Source organism: Oreochromis niloticus, linkage group LG3 (genome assembly GCF_001858045.2).
Source record: "Oreochromis niloticus isolate F11D_XX linkage group LG3, O_niloticus_UMD_NMBU, whole genome shotgun sequence".
NCBI lineage: Eukaryota > Metazoa > Chordata > Actinopteri > Cichliformes > Cichlidae > Oreochromis > Oreochromis niloticus.
The window spans coordinates 71,799,916-71,814,782 of NC_031967.2; the positions used below are offsets into that span (position 1 = coordinate 71,799,916).

The 14,867-nt window shown below is 42.1% G+C and overlaps 2 protein-coding genes across 4 annotated transcripts; one reads left to right on the plus strand and one right to left on the minus strand.

Annotated features, from left to right (window-relative positions):
• Window positions 1-6,123: 6,123 nt before the first annotated feature.
• On the minus strand, window positions 6,124-8,544 carry trappc1 (trafficking protein particle complex subunit 1). 3 transcript variants are annotated; one of them, XM_025904575.1, is made up of 6 exons: window positions 8,405-8,544; window positions 7,925-8,023; window positions 7,735-7,805; window positions 7,489-7,627; window positions 6,314-6,446; window positions 6,124-6,283 (listed from the first exon to the last, which is right to left on the minus strand). In XM_025904575.1, exons 2-5 carry the CDS (start codon window positions 8,021-8,023, stop codon window positions 6,318-6,320), a joined length of 438 nt encoding a protein of 145 aa, XP_025760360.1. In that variant the 5' UTR covers window positions 8,405-8,544; the 3' UTR covers window positions 6,124-6,283; window positions 6,314-6,317. The 3 variants fall into 3 exon arrangements, with proteins under 3 accessions (XP_025760360.1, XP_003456483.1, XP_025760361.1); XM_003456435.4 differs by having other exon boundaries at window positions 6,124-6,446; window positions 8,405-8,543; XM_025904576.1 differs by having other exon boundaries at window positions 6,124-6,446; window positions 8,378-8,419.
• A 60-nt stretch (window positions 8,545-8,604) lies between these two features.
• Window positions 8,605-11,511, plus strand: psmb6 (proteasome 20S subunit beta 6). The gene is made up of 7 exons (XM_003456436.5): window positions 8,605-8,762; window positions 9,294-9,361; window positions 9,453-9,518; window positions 10,697-10,762; window positions 10,854-10,983; window positions 11,103-11,247; window positions 11,324-11,511. Exons 1-7 carry the CDS (start codon window positions 8,607-8,609, stop codon window positions 11,449-11,451), a joined length of 759 nt encoding a protein of 252 aa, XP_003456484.2. The 5' UTR covers window positions 8,605-8,606; the 3' UTR covers window positions 11,452-11,511.
• Window positions 11,512-14,867: the final 3,356 nt, after the last annotated feature.

Genomic DNA, 14,867 nt, shown 5'->3' on the forward strand with positions numbered 1-14,867 from the left:
CCATCAAACCTTCATCTTTGTCTGCAGGCTCCTCTCAGCAGGGACAGGACGCCCATCACATACACGCTAATGTTTAACAAGGAAAGGTTTCTGCCTGCATTCTGTCTGTTCGTCTGTCTATCTGTTTGTTTGTGTTTTAATAGTAATTTTTGCCTGAATTTTTTTGAGTTTTAATAGTGAACAAAGTATCTTTTCTTCTGCCTTTATCACTCCTATGCAGAACTCCCGCTGGAATTATTATTAGTAGTAGTAGTAAATACATTTCAGTGTTTATTTTCAAAGGGCATGTTTTTTTCTCAGTGTTTATTTGAAAATAGCACATTAATATTTTTTAAAGCTGATAAATAATTTTAACTTATTCTTCATTAAGAAGTCCTATTTGAAATCTCACCAATTTAAGTACTTAAGTCAGGTTTTATTATTATTATTATTATCATTATTATTATTATTATTATTATTGTTATTATTATTATTATTCACACAATTTTTGTGAACTATTATGTTAATTTTATTGAATCATTTTGAAAATAAAATATCTCTGTTCCCATACTTTATATTTTTTTAGCTAATAGGGGTTTTTTCTTTCTTTTTTAAAAAATGTGCATCCATAGAAAATACAATTCAAAACTTCCATTGGAAACACTAACATATGAATCTGACCTTCTTTTTCTTCTGTTTGAAGTTTCATTGGAAATTTATCAACTTAATGCTAAGTGGTCTGATGACTTTCAGTTATTAATAAAAATACGTTGATGGAAAAAATAAAACCCATTCAGAGCTTCCATTAAAGAAGAGTGTAGTTCTGAGTGATTTGATTTCTGGCCTCTACTGTTTTATTATTATGTAAACATCTGTGTTGAGTGTAAAATTTAGCCAGTGGCACTAACTCTCCAGTGGAGACGTCCCAGTGGAAATCTGATGAAACACTGAGCTGATTTTGTTTTTTTTTAATGAGGTTTACATGGACGTCTGTCGCCTGTTTTCTCACTGAGGATCACTCTGTACTTAAACCCAATGCTCTAATTTTACAGAAGTCTGTCAGACACAGGCAGAACTGTGTTTGGTAATGTGGCGTGACTTCGGTCTGGAGCACAGTCTGTTCATCGACATATTGATCAGGTATCGGCTCACGTGCTGCTGCCAGCTGCTCACATATTTACACTGTTTTAGTTTTTTATATGATGACGTTAGCTGAAGTCAGGGACGATGCAGCCCTCACTCTGAACACACACACACACACACACACACACACACCGAGCTGATGAACGACTGGAGCAGAAAGTCTTTAATAACAGAAACGTGACTCAGCAGCTCCAGGACCCAATCAGAGTGAGCCGAGGAGGACGCCACACACCAGTCTGACCAGTAACAGCTGCTCTCCAGTTTAACCAGTCCTGCTAAGTTCACATTAAAACAAGCTCATCACTGTGGCCCAGTAAAACCAGTTCAAACTGCATTGTGGCCCAAATTATATGTGTCAGTGTCACTGTGCCCTCTGGTGGTCACTCTGTGTTACTGCACCTGTCTTTTTATGTCACCTGTATTGCATGTCTCTCTGCTCCATGGTGATGTCACACTCCTTCAGGTAGATCTCAAGGCGTCGCCTCTCCATCAGCCTCCGGGCAGCCTCCAGGATCTGAGACGCCAGGACCGACTCTTCTTTCTCCTTCACATCCTTCTTCAATTCGGTTTTCTCTGGTTTCCCAGAATTCCCTCTGTTTACTTTGGGCTTCTTGCTAAAACCATAGAGCTCCTCCACTGACAATTTCCCAGCTTTTCCTGCTACGGCCGCTGAGGGTCCAGCGGCTCCTGCGGCTGATGCTCGACCCGCAAACATGGCTGACACTGAAACAATAAAACAGGCCAGCAACGTAACCCGGGAACCCATTAGCTGTGTGGTATTGTTTCGTTTATTGTTCCAGGCTTTGGATATATAATTTACAAGTTGGCAAAATGCTGCCTGTGTATAGCTACAGTGACTGTCAGGATCCCACACTCTTCCTATTCTTCCTGCTAACGCGGTCTACCTGAGACACTGTGACAATCAGGGTACAGAAACTTACAAACCAGAAAGCTAAACGTTCGAGTCTCTGATTTCTGTACTCTGGCACAAGAACATCCTATCATACAGAAGCTTTTTCAGCAAACTTAAAATTATCATGCATGTACCTTTTTGACACATAAAGATGCAGATGGATCACACATTTGTAACAAAGGATAAGTACAGCAACTTGCTAGTTAGAAAAATAATATAATTACACCTGTATGGATGATGGCCTGCTTCGCTATAACACAATTTACACAGCTGAACTCAAATGTAGCAGTTTAGACTTTCATGTTTTTCCTTGCTAATCCTTGCTGTTGTTTTAACACCAGCAGACAGTTTTTGTCTCCTACTCTAGGCTGTGGCTACTCCATAAATGACAGTTCCCTGTCATAAGGTTACCACTAAAGATAACAGACTAACCAACAGATCGTGCTGCCATGGAGTCCCACAGGGCTCCATTCTTGGTCCTCTACAGTTTCATTTCTACATGTTTCTCCTTCATCAGCAAACACACGATCAATTGTCAGAACTGATGCCAGCAGCAGCTGCCTCAGGATTACACCATCACTTCAGATGCTGGAATTATATTAATCTGTAATAGACTCCACATTAGCTGCAGTGCATATACTCGCAAAACATGCTTACAGAACTTAGATTATTTTTATACTCATGTCTGCCTCAAACTGTAGCTGACCTGACCCTTACGGTTAGTTCTGTTTTTTTAAAATACTTTTGTTGATCCTCGTCTACCTTTAACAGGCCAGGACAGTCAGTTTAATCCTAATCTGTGCTCTACACACAAACTCCACCTTTAATGATAAAGAACTAGTTTTACAACATGTGCATGTCGTACCTGTTTGTCTGATTCCTGTCGCCCACAGCGTCCATCCACCTTCATCTGTCTGTCTGTGTCTCTGCTGCTGCTCTCATATTAATCCTGTTGGCCTGATTCCACCAATCAGAGAGCAGATATCATGTCTGTCTGATTCAAAAAAAACTAAATACCAAACTCTGAGTACAGATGTTAAACATGGCGTCCTGCCCATGAACCTCATTATCTAGCTCTAATCTCTCTCTCTCTCTCTCTCACACACACACACACACACACACACACACACACACACACACACAAAGACAAACAGACACTCTTATGTCTTTTTAAAGAGAGACAGGACAGTGGTAGACCTGAACCCGTCCTATTTCAGGGAAGGCCCCGATTACACCACACAGCAGTGGATTAAACCTGTTTGTGTTCCTGCGTCCTCTGAACGTTCATAAAGCTGAGGTTTCCTTCACAGCAGCAGCTAAAGTGAAGTGTGTCTAATATGACAGCACACACACACACGATGGAGGAAACATCTGTAAACATGTGTTGTGCTTTTATCTTCATCTGTGTGTAATCCATCACATCATCTGTCCGAGTGGGAGCAGCCTCCACCTGCTGTCCACAGATTTCATTTTAAACCCTGAGACGCAAACATCTGGCAGAGAAGGCACACACACACATATACACACACACACACACACACACACACACACACACACACACACACAGAAGTTATTATAGGCTCATGTTCACTGACACCTGAGAGAAACCCCGATGACCACGGGGTGATTGGGGTTTTACAGCTGCCTTAATCTTTCACCTCCTCCACATCGAGAGGAGCTGGTTGAGGTCGTGCTTCATTACATGTTTCCAACATGTCCTATGAGGACAAGGCCCTGGGCCAGACCCAGGACATGGTGGAGAAATTATTATGTCTTTATTATATGTATATACAGATTATTATATCTCAGACAAGTTGATGGCAGGACTGTTTCACCTGCTCACACTGATTTTTCTTGCTCGTTGTGATTCGTGTGAAGGTAACATTGATACTTTTTGTTTCATGAGGTCAAGTTTTGCACGTTTAACAGTGTTTTTCTCCACATTACAATCCTGCCATTTTCAGGGACAGGGATGTTAACTTGAGTCACAGTAACTGCACATGTTATGTAAAGTGTTGTTGTGAACTCAGACATGTTAGGGTAAAGAAATGTTTCTGTGGCTTTAATACTGAACTGCATGTGTCCATATTACTCAGTCACTGCCACCTGAATCCTGTGTTTAATCAGCACAGTTTAAGTCCTGTATTTATATTTCATTTACACAGGTGATCTCACTGACACTTAGCGTCTCAGTTACAACACAGACCTGTTTGACCTCTATCTGCTGACACAGAGGTCATGCAAAGGACTGCGGCTGTGCTGAGTGGATGTGGATAATTCATGGATCCTGACCAGCCTCTGCTGTTTGTAGCTGCTCTAACACAGATACAGGAAATCTTTACCAGCTCACACCACAACACCTGCATGATTTTGGATTTAAGATCCAGTTTGTATCAGAGTGTGACTCATGGACATTTTCCTATTTAACTTCCTGCTTCACACAGGAATCCACCAAGTTTGAGAATAAGTAAAGTGTTTTAAATCTTAGTTTACTTTTACAATGTGAGGGACAAAGACAGTAGATATCTTACAAAGTGAGGACAAGGAGAGCAAATCTTATAAGTTGAGGACATTTTTAGATTCTTGGACACTTTCCTGTAAAGAAACAAGTCCCCAATTCATGGCAGAAATCCCTGTGAAGTGGGGACTTTAAAGATTTCTACATGTGAGGACATTTTGATGGATACAAAACTGCTACCTAAATACGAGTTTGTTGCTGCTCATGTTTTCTAGTCCACACATCTGTCTGCAGCTGTCTTTCTGTCTGTACTGGTGATTGTGGGTAAAATGGTCGTCACATGTATGCAAAGACCAACGTGTGTGTTTCCAGCTGTTGGTTGGCAGTATGTTTTTCAGTGGGATTAGAGATTACACTGTACACTCCAATCATGATGATGTCATCGCTTCATCTGCGGCTCCTCCTAATGATGCACTCAGTGTCATTTTTGCCTCTGCTTGTATTACCCACAATGCACTTCAAAAATGATGCCAAAAGCAGCTGATAGAAGCTGTGTGTGTGTTTGATGAGTCAGGCGGTTCAGCAGGTCGTGTTTCTGATTGACTGATTGATCAGGTCCTCTTTGTCCATACTCGGGTGTTCAGCAGATCAGGCAAAGCATTCAGGTGTTGATGGAGACTCCGACATCGGAGCTGCTTCCTGCAGCTGAAGGACAGCACGTGGAGGGGCGGGGTCAGGTTCAGGGTCAGCTCAGACTGAATCCAGCTGTTAATCAGTCAGCTGACCTCAGGTCAGTAACATCACTCACATGTTAACTGTGTGTGTTAAATCAGAGCTGGTTTCTGAGTGTCGATCACATGAACGCTTCCACCATCATTCAAACTGATTTCTTCAGCTGTTAGAGGATCAAACTCTGCATCAGCAGGACGTTCACAGATTAACAACCATTAAACAGGCCATCAGTCATGTGACTGCTGGTAGATTGATGTGCTGTTACTCAGGTTTATAACACTACACGCAATAATGAGGATCAGAGGGCAAGGCTGGGCTATGCATTCTGGGTAATTCCCTCAGGCAGACGCGTACTTCTGCAAAGAGTTCATAAAGGCTCAATTTATCTGCTGTGTTGCACTTCATGAGCTCACAGCCAGCAGCAGCAGCGCCCCCTGGTGGTACAAACCAGTCAGCACAGTTTAAACCAGCGGTCCCCAACCCCCGGGCCTCGGACCGGTACCGGTCCGTGAGTTGTTTGGTACCAGGCCGCGAGAATTGAGGCTCAGGTGTGAAATGTATGGTTTTCAGGGTTTTTATCGGTTTTCAGCGTTATTTTGTTATCGTTTTTATCGTCAACTGGGTTTTCCTGGGTCTTTTCACATGTGTTATGAATACATCTTCTTTTTTTCGGTACCAGCACTAGTTTTATTTTGTTGTATTTATCTGCGACACCTTATTGCCGGTCCGTGAAAATATTGTCGGGCATAAACCGGTCCGTGGCACAAAAAAGGTTGGGGACCGCTGGGTTAAACCATCAGCTCTGAGTTCACAGGGATCACTGCAGAGACATCATCATAAACTCTGGACACGGGTGACTGTTCTGACAGGTGTGAGCGTCAGCAAAGAGTAATGACAGTTTCCAGGAAGTTCCACAGAGCTGCTTTTATTAAAGGTCAAAGGTCAGAGTGGCTTCATATAAGTTTGATTCAAAAGACAAAACTTCCAGCCAAGGACATGAAAGAACAAAATAAATACATTAAACTCTCACTGTGAACATGTGTGTGTGTGTGTGTGTGTGTGTGTGTGTGTGTGTGTGTGTGTGTGTGATGTTCAGGCGGCTCGTGGGCTGTAGTACGGCAGCGCTCTGATGAAGGCGTCCAGGCGGCTGCTGAACAGCTCGCTCTCCAAGGTCTGCGTGGATGCACAAACTGGGTTCTTCACGATTAACTCCACGTACAGCTGACACACACACACACACACACACACACACACAGAGTAAGTCTCTTTCACAATAAAGCCTGTAACACTTCCTGTTTAGCACAGACAGAAAACAGCAGCTCACAGATGATTATTATACTAATATTTATATAAACCGTTTCTTTGAAGGTCGTGGTTACAATCTGAGAGCTTTGAGATTCAGAACAAAACCAAACTGACAAGAAAAAAAATGGAAAACACACTTCAACATTTGAGGAGTAAAGTTTGTAACACACAAAGATCTGAACTAAAGATTTAAAAATGTTAATATGTAACGAACGCTGCAATCATCTCAGAGAAATATAACCTGCACATTTAGTTTAAAATTCACAACACTTCACTATAAAAGTTTAAATATGTAAGAGATGTAAGAGGTGTTTTTACGTATTTGTCCACAGCAGGGACGTTAAAGTCATTTTACACTGTGGGCCACAGGGAGCCCACTTTGATGTGAAGTGGGCCGGACAAGGTTAATTCCTTCTGTCAGTGCAAGTACACATTTAATCCCTGACATGTGTTAATATAAGGAAAATGAAGTGCAGTTTCAACAGGACGTCTCATTTTTTTCATCATGCTGTAGCAAATGAATGAAATCTGTCAGCTCAACTCTTCAGGTGGATGAATTCTGGGAAAAAACCCATTTTAGTTCAGCCTCAGTGTGATAATCTCTGGTCTCTCGTGGACCGAATCCAGATGGGCCCATTAGAACGAGCAGATTTCTGTTTATATTATATCTAAGATTTAACATGTTGTTCTCTCTCATTTTCCAACTTCATCTCTTAAAAGATTCTTTGAGAAAACTGATTAAATTTCACATATTTCAATGAAAAAGTGACTCTTTATCCTAGAACGTCTTCAGGAGGTCAGCTGGAGCAGTTTGATGTGTTGTTTAATACACATAGATTTTAAAACGCTTCAGTTCAGCCTGCTGGTTCTGTAGATGAACACACTCAGGTGTGTAGGTGTGTGTGTGTGTGTGTGTGTGTGTGTGTGGTGTGTGTGTGTGTGTGTGTGTGTGTCTCACATTGCTGTAGATGTGCTGCAGTGTGTCCCTGGCGTTGGTCACTGACAGGTCGGTGTTCAAGACAAACTTCAGGCCGCTCGGAGTCTCGTAGTAATGAAGACGATACTTACTGGTCTGAAAGGACAGGAACCCCTCCTTCCTGAGCACAGCTAAGGACCACAGACAGGAGGACAGGTGGACAGACATTAAGAAAGCTACACAGACAGACTGACAGGAGGACATATTGACAGGTGACGTGAAGGATACATGTCCAGAGGAGACATCTTGCTGACGAAGGAGCGGATGGAGAAGAGCATCCCGTACATCAGCTTGAACTCCTGCAGAGACACACACACACACACACACACACACACACACACACACACACATAAACACACCTTTCCTTCACACTCTCTGTGTCTGATTTATTGATTACTGATTCGGCTTTGAGGCTCACCTCCTCCTTGGAGATGCCCGCCTGCTTCTTGCGGTTCCACTCGTTGTAATACAAACAGTTTCCATTGCGGTCAAATATGTACAAGTTATGAACCGTCATCTGAAACACAGCCGATCAAAAAATCAATTAACAGACATCCACCGATGATCACTCACTGGCTCGGGGTATGCCGAATCAAATAGGAACTCCTCCACAACCTAAAAAGTGTTAACATTACTTTCTGTCCCGTGGGTATTCTTTTTACTGCAAAGTTTTAAATGACGGGGATAAAATTGCACATCTTATAATGGAGTCTGGTCCTCCGCGATGTTCAGACGTAACACAACAGCCACTAAATTATCTGTTAACTTCATTTAAACACACCAGCTTTCTTTAATATGTTTAATTACTGCATTTAAAGGAGAAAACACATTAAATGTTTTAAAATAATCGTTATAATCAGGTTTAGCCTACGTTTTTAAAATCCAGACCAGTGTTTACCTTATCTTCCTGTTTCTCGCAGGACCCCAACTGCAGAGCTGTTCACTTATGTGCCCGAATAAAACTGTTTCATGGAAATTTAGACAGCTAAGTTAGACTATCTGAATTAGAAGAACGTTGAGTTATTAAATCTAACTTGTAATTTAATCATATGTGAGTTGGTTTGTAACATGTACGTTTCGCTAATAGCGTAAATAAAAAAATGTTAGGCTTTATGCGCGGACAGCCTCTACTCAGTACAGTTATTCATAGAGAGAAGATGGCGGCAGCACCCGTAATGATGCCGTACTTCGGCCAGCAAATTTCGTCCAAAAGTGACCTGGTCCCGGACTGGACCCGCCAGGAAGTCAGCACCGGGGTAGGTACAGGGTCTGTGGTGCTGGGTCGGACCGAGCCGGACCCGGTTCGGTCCCGATGGAGCGTTTTTAAACGGCAAACAACGGCTGAATGAGACAGCAGTTCTGCAACGGCTAACAGCGGCTAACGGTAGCTGTGTTTGTGAGGAGATTCGGACCACAGCGGGACCGAACCGGGCTAAACTGGGGGTAGAGTCCGGGGGGGACACACGTGTATTGGGTGGTTAATGAAAGATATCTAGATAACCACAGGGAAGCGTGGAGAGCTGGCTAACGCTATGGTTGCATTATGGGACAAGCGTTTAAAATTTCTTTGCGTTTTTCTCACGTGAGCGTTTTCAATGTGGTGTAAATGGCTTGTCCGATAATGAGCTCACCCGACAAAGTAGTCATTTACCAGTTTCAGAGAAGGAGGAACACAGAGAGTGATGAAGCTGAGACTGTTTAAACAGGAGCGATGCTGTCCGAGAATGGGCCCAGGGTGTTTATCAGCCGGTTTACCTGTTGTATGTTTGTTTGTTGTCATGTGTCAGACCACCATCATGGCCGTGGAGTATGACGGAGGAGTGGTGATCGGGGCCGACTCTCGAACTACCACAGGGTGAGAAAACAAACACTGAACATGTGACGATGGAGCTGAGTGCAGGAAACACTCCTTTAACCTCACCTGTCTGTGTGTTTTTGTGTTTCAGAGCGTACATCGCCAACAGAGTCACAGACAAACTGACTCGCATCCACAACAAGATCTACTGCTGCAGGTCAGTCCTCCTCCTCACCATGGGCTCCATCACAGGAACTCTAATCAGAAGGCAGAAAACTTTTCAGAATAAAACAGCTATGTTTTTAATCTTAGTGTAACAGGGTCATAAATCACATTGTTATAATTACACAAAATGTGTTCTAAACCCCCAAACTCTTCCCTTTATACCTGACTTTTAGGACCTCCAAGCCTGTAGTTATGTTCATTATCAGTTAGAGCCCCTCCTCATTCTTTTCTTCTTCTTCTTTGGTGCAACCATATAAATACAGTGTACCCCTTTTGCCTCTGCCCTTTTCTACAATTCCCCTGTGGGAGAAGAGCTGGAGTGGGAAAGCTATTTATTTGGAGGTCTTTCTTTCTTTCTTTCTTTTACCGTTTTTATCAGACACAACGCAGAATCCCACCGGTTACATTAGGAAGCACAGTCTTTCAAAATAAACTTTGTTTGCAATTAGTAGTTTTTACAGAATACCCACAGTCTGCATTCAGGACTTTTTAGGGACTCTAACCTTGCAGGAACACAAAGACCCTTCAGCTCTGAATATTTTAGGAACCCTGAAAACCACAGAGACATGAATGGATCTAAAGCCTGGGACCAGGTTTAGAATCTCTTGGCTTCTTATTACATTTTAAAGAGTCATTAAGGAACCTGAGACATTTGTACAGCCTTTCTTATGTAAAACCGAGGCCCCAGGAAACATTAAAAGGCAGTTTGAAATAATGTTTTCATGAATCCATTTGTTCATTAGGAGCTCAGAGAGACCTCTCATAAAAACTTTGAACTTTTGTAAAGATGCTGAGAACTGTTTGAGCAACCTTAAAAAGTTTAAGTATGTAGAGAAGTGTTTTTGAGATGTGAATGAAGTTGGCCCCCCGACCTTCTTCAAATCCAACAAAAGTGTTTGTGCTGATTTCTGCTGCTAAAATTGTCATTTGTGCTGCTTCTCTTTTAAAGATATTAATGAAAAATGTAAAGGTCAAAAGGTCAACCAGCCCACCCACATTACCCAAATAAAATTAAAAAAAAAATTGATGTCAAATATTTGTGCTACATTTGTGCTGCAAACATTTCCGTTTGTGCTGCTATCATTTTAAAAATATTAATAAAAGAACATTTTATTAAAGAGCTGCTCCTCCTCAGCAGACGTCATGCTCATGTTTGTGTTCTGGCTGCAGGTCTGGATCAGCTGCTGACACTCAGGCCATCGCTGAGATCGTTGCCTACCAGCTGGGCTTCCACAGGTAACACACACACACACACACACACACACACAGCCTTCCTGTCAGCTCAGGTGAGGCCAATACTCACCAGTGTCTTTGACCCCGCCCACAGCATCGAGCTGGACGAGCCCCCGTTGGTGGAGACGGCAGCCAATCTGTTCAGAGCGAGCTGCTACCGTTACAGGGAGGAGCTGACAGCTGGGATCCTGGTGGCAGGCTGGGACAAGAGGAAGGGCGGACAGGTGAGAACTCACGCCACCTGGACACACACGCTGATGTAGTCCTTTGTGTGGCCAGCAGATGGTGCTGTTTCCACCCCTGCAGACTGTAACGCATAGTCTGTGTGTGTTACCTGTCTTAGGTGTACAGCGTCCCGATTGGTGGGATGTTGGTGAGGCAGCCGGTGTCGGTCGGCGGCAGCGGCAGCACCTACATCTACGGCTTCATGGACGCCAACTACAAACCCGGGATGAACAAAGAGCAGTGCATGGAGCTCACCGCTGCAGGTAACGCACCGCCGCTGCTGCAAGGCATGCTGGGAGCTGCACTCCACAACCGTCTCACTGACCTCTTTCTCCTCAGCTCTGTCTCTGGCCATGGAGCGGGATGGCTCCAGTGGGGGCGTGGTCAGGCTGGCCAGCATCTCGGAGGAGGGGGTGGAGCGACGCGTCATCCTGGGAAACCAGCTGCCCAAGTTCTCCACACACTGAGCGTGCTCAGTTTCACTCACGTGTCTGTTATGTTAATAAAGTTTTCATTTTGTCTCTTCACTGTCATCGTCTCATTGATGCTAAAATCAATAACCACAGATCAATCACACCAATACCATAGTTCACTTTGTGTGAATGCAGTTCCCTGAGTGTCCAGCAGAGGGAGACACAGACAGCAGCAGTGAGCTGAGTGCTTACAGTCACGACGGTTCTGGGTTTAGCTCCAGTTTGAGGTCGAAGGTCGGATCCTCAGGCGTGTGTGGCACAGCCTGAGTCTCCTCGCTCTGTCTGAGCACTGCTTTGAAGGTTTTCTGCACATTGTTTCGTCCTGATGTGTCCCCGCTGACTGCAGACCGGCGTCTGTCCGTCTATCCACAGAAATAAGAGTTAAAAACAGAGTCGGCATTCATGGAGGCATGGAAGCTGTGCAACAGGAAGTGCATTTACCCACTTTCTTAAAGTGGTTGAGAGCTGGTTCTAAAAAGTTGGACTTTTCTAACTTTCTTTTAAAAGTTTTCCATAATGAAGCGACAGGCCTTCGTCCTGCTGAGGTCACTGTTCGTGTCATTACTTTGAAGTGTCGTTAGTGGCTGATTGATGAAGCTCTGCTGTGAGAGGAGACCAAAGGATGGAGGGACAGTCCCGGGTGGGACGACCAACACTCAGGTGTTACAGAGAGAGGAGGAGTGAAGTCCAGTTCAAATACTAAAACTAAACTCTTATCACCTTTTTTTCATCCAAACTCTTTATTAACAAATAAAAAGAATAAACAGGAAGTGGATGTTCTCCTCTGTCACATTGACCCTCCTTCATTAATGAACCTCCTCTGAGCTCTTCCTCTGTTCCTCCTGCCTGCACCTCCGCCTTCATCCTCCCTCCCTCCTCTGCACACGCTCAGACCATCTCAGGCTCTCTGACGGACTGGTTTGTGCTGCTCGCGCCAGTGTTGAGGTTGTTACAGTTTGTGCTTAGCAAAAGTTTTATTAGATCTTATTTATTTTTTTTATTTTTTACTTTATTCATTTTTTTTTAAATTTCCAGGTGGGTTTCAATCTTATAATATTTTAAATGTTTCCTATTTTTAAAGATTTTCTTTTATTCATTTTCTTATTTTTGTTTTTGTTCTCTTTTAATTTGAAAATCTGTTTTTAAGTTAGTATTTATTTATTATTTATTTTTACTTTATTTCTGTGTTTTATGTGTTTCCCATTTTGGTTTTAATACTTTTTATAAGTACATATTATATATACCCTCTATTTAACTTTTTTATTTGTGAGCAGTTTAATTGTTTTATTTCTTTAAAAAAAATTTTTTTTATGATTTTTATATTTTTTAACCTTTTTAATATTTTTTTCACTAATTAAAAATAAAATATATAAATAATATTTGATCTTCTTCGTAACAGTTTTTCTGTCTTTCCATATCTATTCTGTCTTTTTAGTTTTTATTTACTAATCCCTTATTTTTATTTATCCCACTTCTTTATTTGTTTCAATCATTTTTAGTTATTTTTAAATTTTCTGTTTTATTTTTTCTGCAGTTCTGATTTTATTTCCTTTTATTTCTGATAATATTTAGTTTTAGTTTTTAAACTTTTAAATTCTTAATTTTTTATTTTTTATATGACTTTTTATTTTTTATTTAGTGAATCATTTTTATTTCAACTTCCTTGTTTTAATTTGTTGTCATTTTAAATTCACTTTATCTATTTTGTTTTTCTTCTTTTCACTTTAATTTAATTTAATGTTTATTTTTATTTCTGCATTTTGAATCATCGTGTCTTCCTCCTTTGTTGTGACATCACTGGGGGGCGGGACTCTCACCTGTCTGTCAAACGTGCCCTCGTCAGTCAGGTGACAGTTTCCCACAGGCTCCCTCTCCTCTGTTCTCTCCATCCTTCCTCCTCCTCCTCTTCTTCCTCTCCTTGTTTTGTTCTCTGGGTCGTTCACACCTCTGCCGACACAGACCAGAAACAAAGAGGAGGAGGACACCTGACTCTGTCTTTTGTCCTCAGACTAGGAGAAAGAGAAGCTCTCGGCCTCCTTTCATCTGTCTCTCTCTCTCTGTGGGTGCTGAATGTCTCTCGCCCGCTCTCACCTGTCTTCATGGAGCTGCAGGTAAGAAACTTAAGCCTGACTGTAACCCCGCCCCCTTAAACGTGACCGTTAAAACGGAAACCTGGATACTCACCAGTCTGACCAGTTTAACTCCAAACATCCAGAAAACACTTCAAAATAAGAGCTGGGTCTCTTTCCCTGACTCGTTTCAAAGTAAAAGTGTGGGTCTGATAATGCTTCAGAGGCTTTGAACTCTATTGATTTTTTTATTGATTCTTTATTGGTCCTCCTTTCTTCTGTTCCTGCGTGCACCTCCTCCCTGTGATGATGGACCTCAGACTGTATTTATATCTGCTGACAACATCCTGCCTGCTGTCTGACCTCAGATCTACCCTCCTTTTATTTTATGTCTCTCAACATGAGAGCTGCACCTCCTCCTCCTCCATGTGAGCATCTTTCTTTACTGTCCTGTGGTCACAACAAACTGCTGGAATCTCTTCAGTTATGCTGATGTTTGTTTTCATGAACACTCCGATGCCGTGCCGCTGAGGATGAGGAGGCAGTGCAGCTCCTTCCCTCCATGTTTGGGGAAGGGTGCAGGTGTGACTGTTTCTGCAGGGGGTCAGAAACTACCTGAGAGTGAAAGCATGGCTGCTGAGGAGTCTCCTGTCTTCTGTGTGGATTCAGTTTGTCAGACAGGACGAGAGACATTTACATAACAAACACAGGGAGAGAGAGAAACCCTGCTTTGGTTTCTGCTGTTTTATCTTTAATGTGAAGAAAACGAACCAGAAACAACATCAGCACGGTCTCTCTCTCTCTCTCTCTCTCTCTCTCTCTCTCACACACACACACACACACACACACACACACACACACACACACAGGACTTCTTGTCAAGCTGAAATGTGACTTTTCCCCCTGTCAAGAGTACTGATCACTAATGACAACCAACAGGAATAAATAAATAAGATAAAGTGTAATAAATGTATAATAAAGTAGTGAAGTGGAGCACAGTGATGCAGATCTGTGTCAGTATCATGTGTGTTTATTAGCTTTTTTATAACTGATGATCCAGACTTGAGACTGCAGACAGATTAAAACACAGAAAATATTATTTGTTTAGACTTTTATTAACTCTGGTTTTATCATTTTGTTCATATTTTTTTTTATTTTTATACATTTTTTCAGGGGCTGAACTAGAGAAATTTTCTTAGGATGGCATGGAAATCAAATGGGTGGCAAAATTAAAGCCTTTAAAAAAACAGCAACACACATGCAGGTGTTACATATGGTTAAAAGGATTCAAATGCAGTAAGTATACACATGTTTAATATAAATATAGTCTATAACATAATT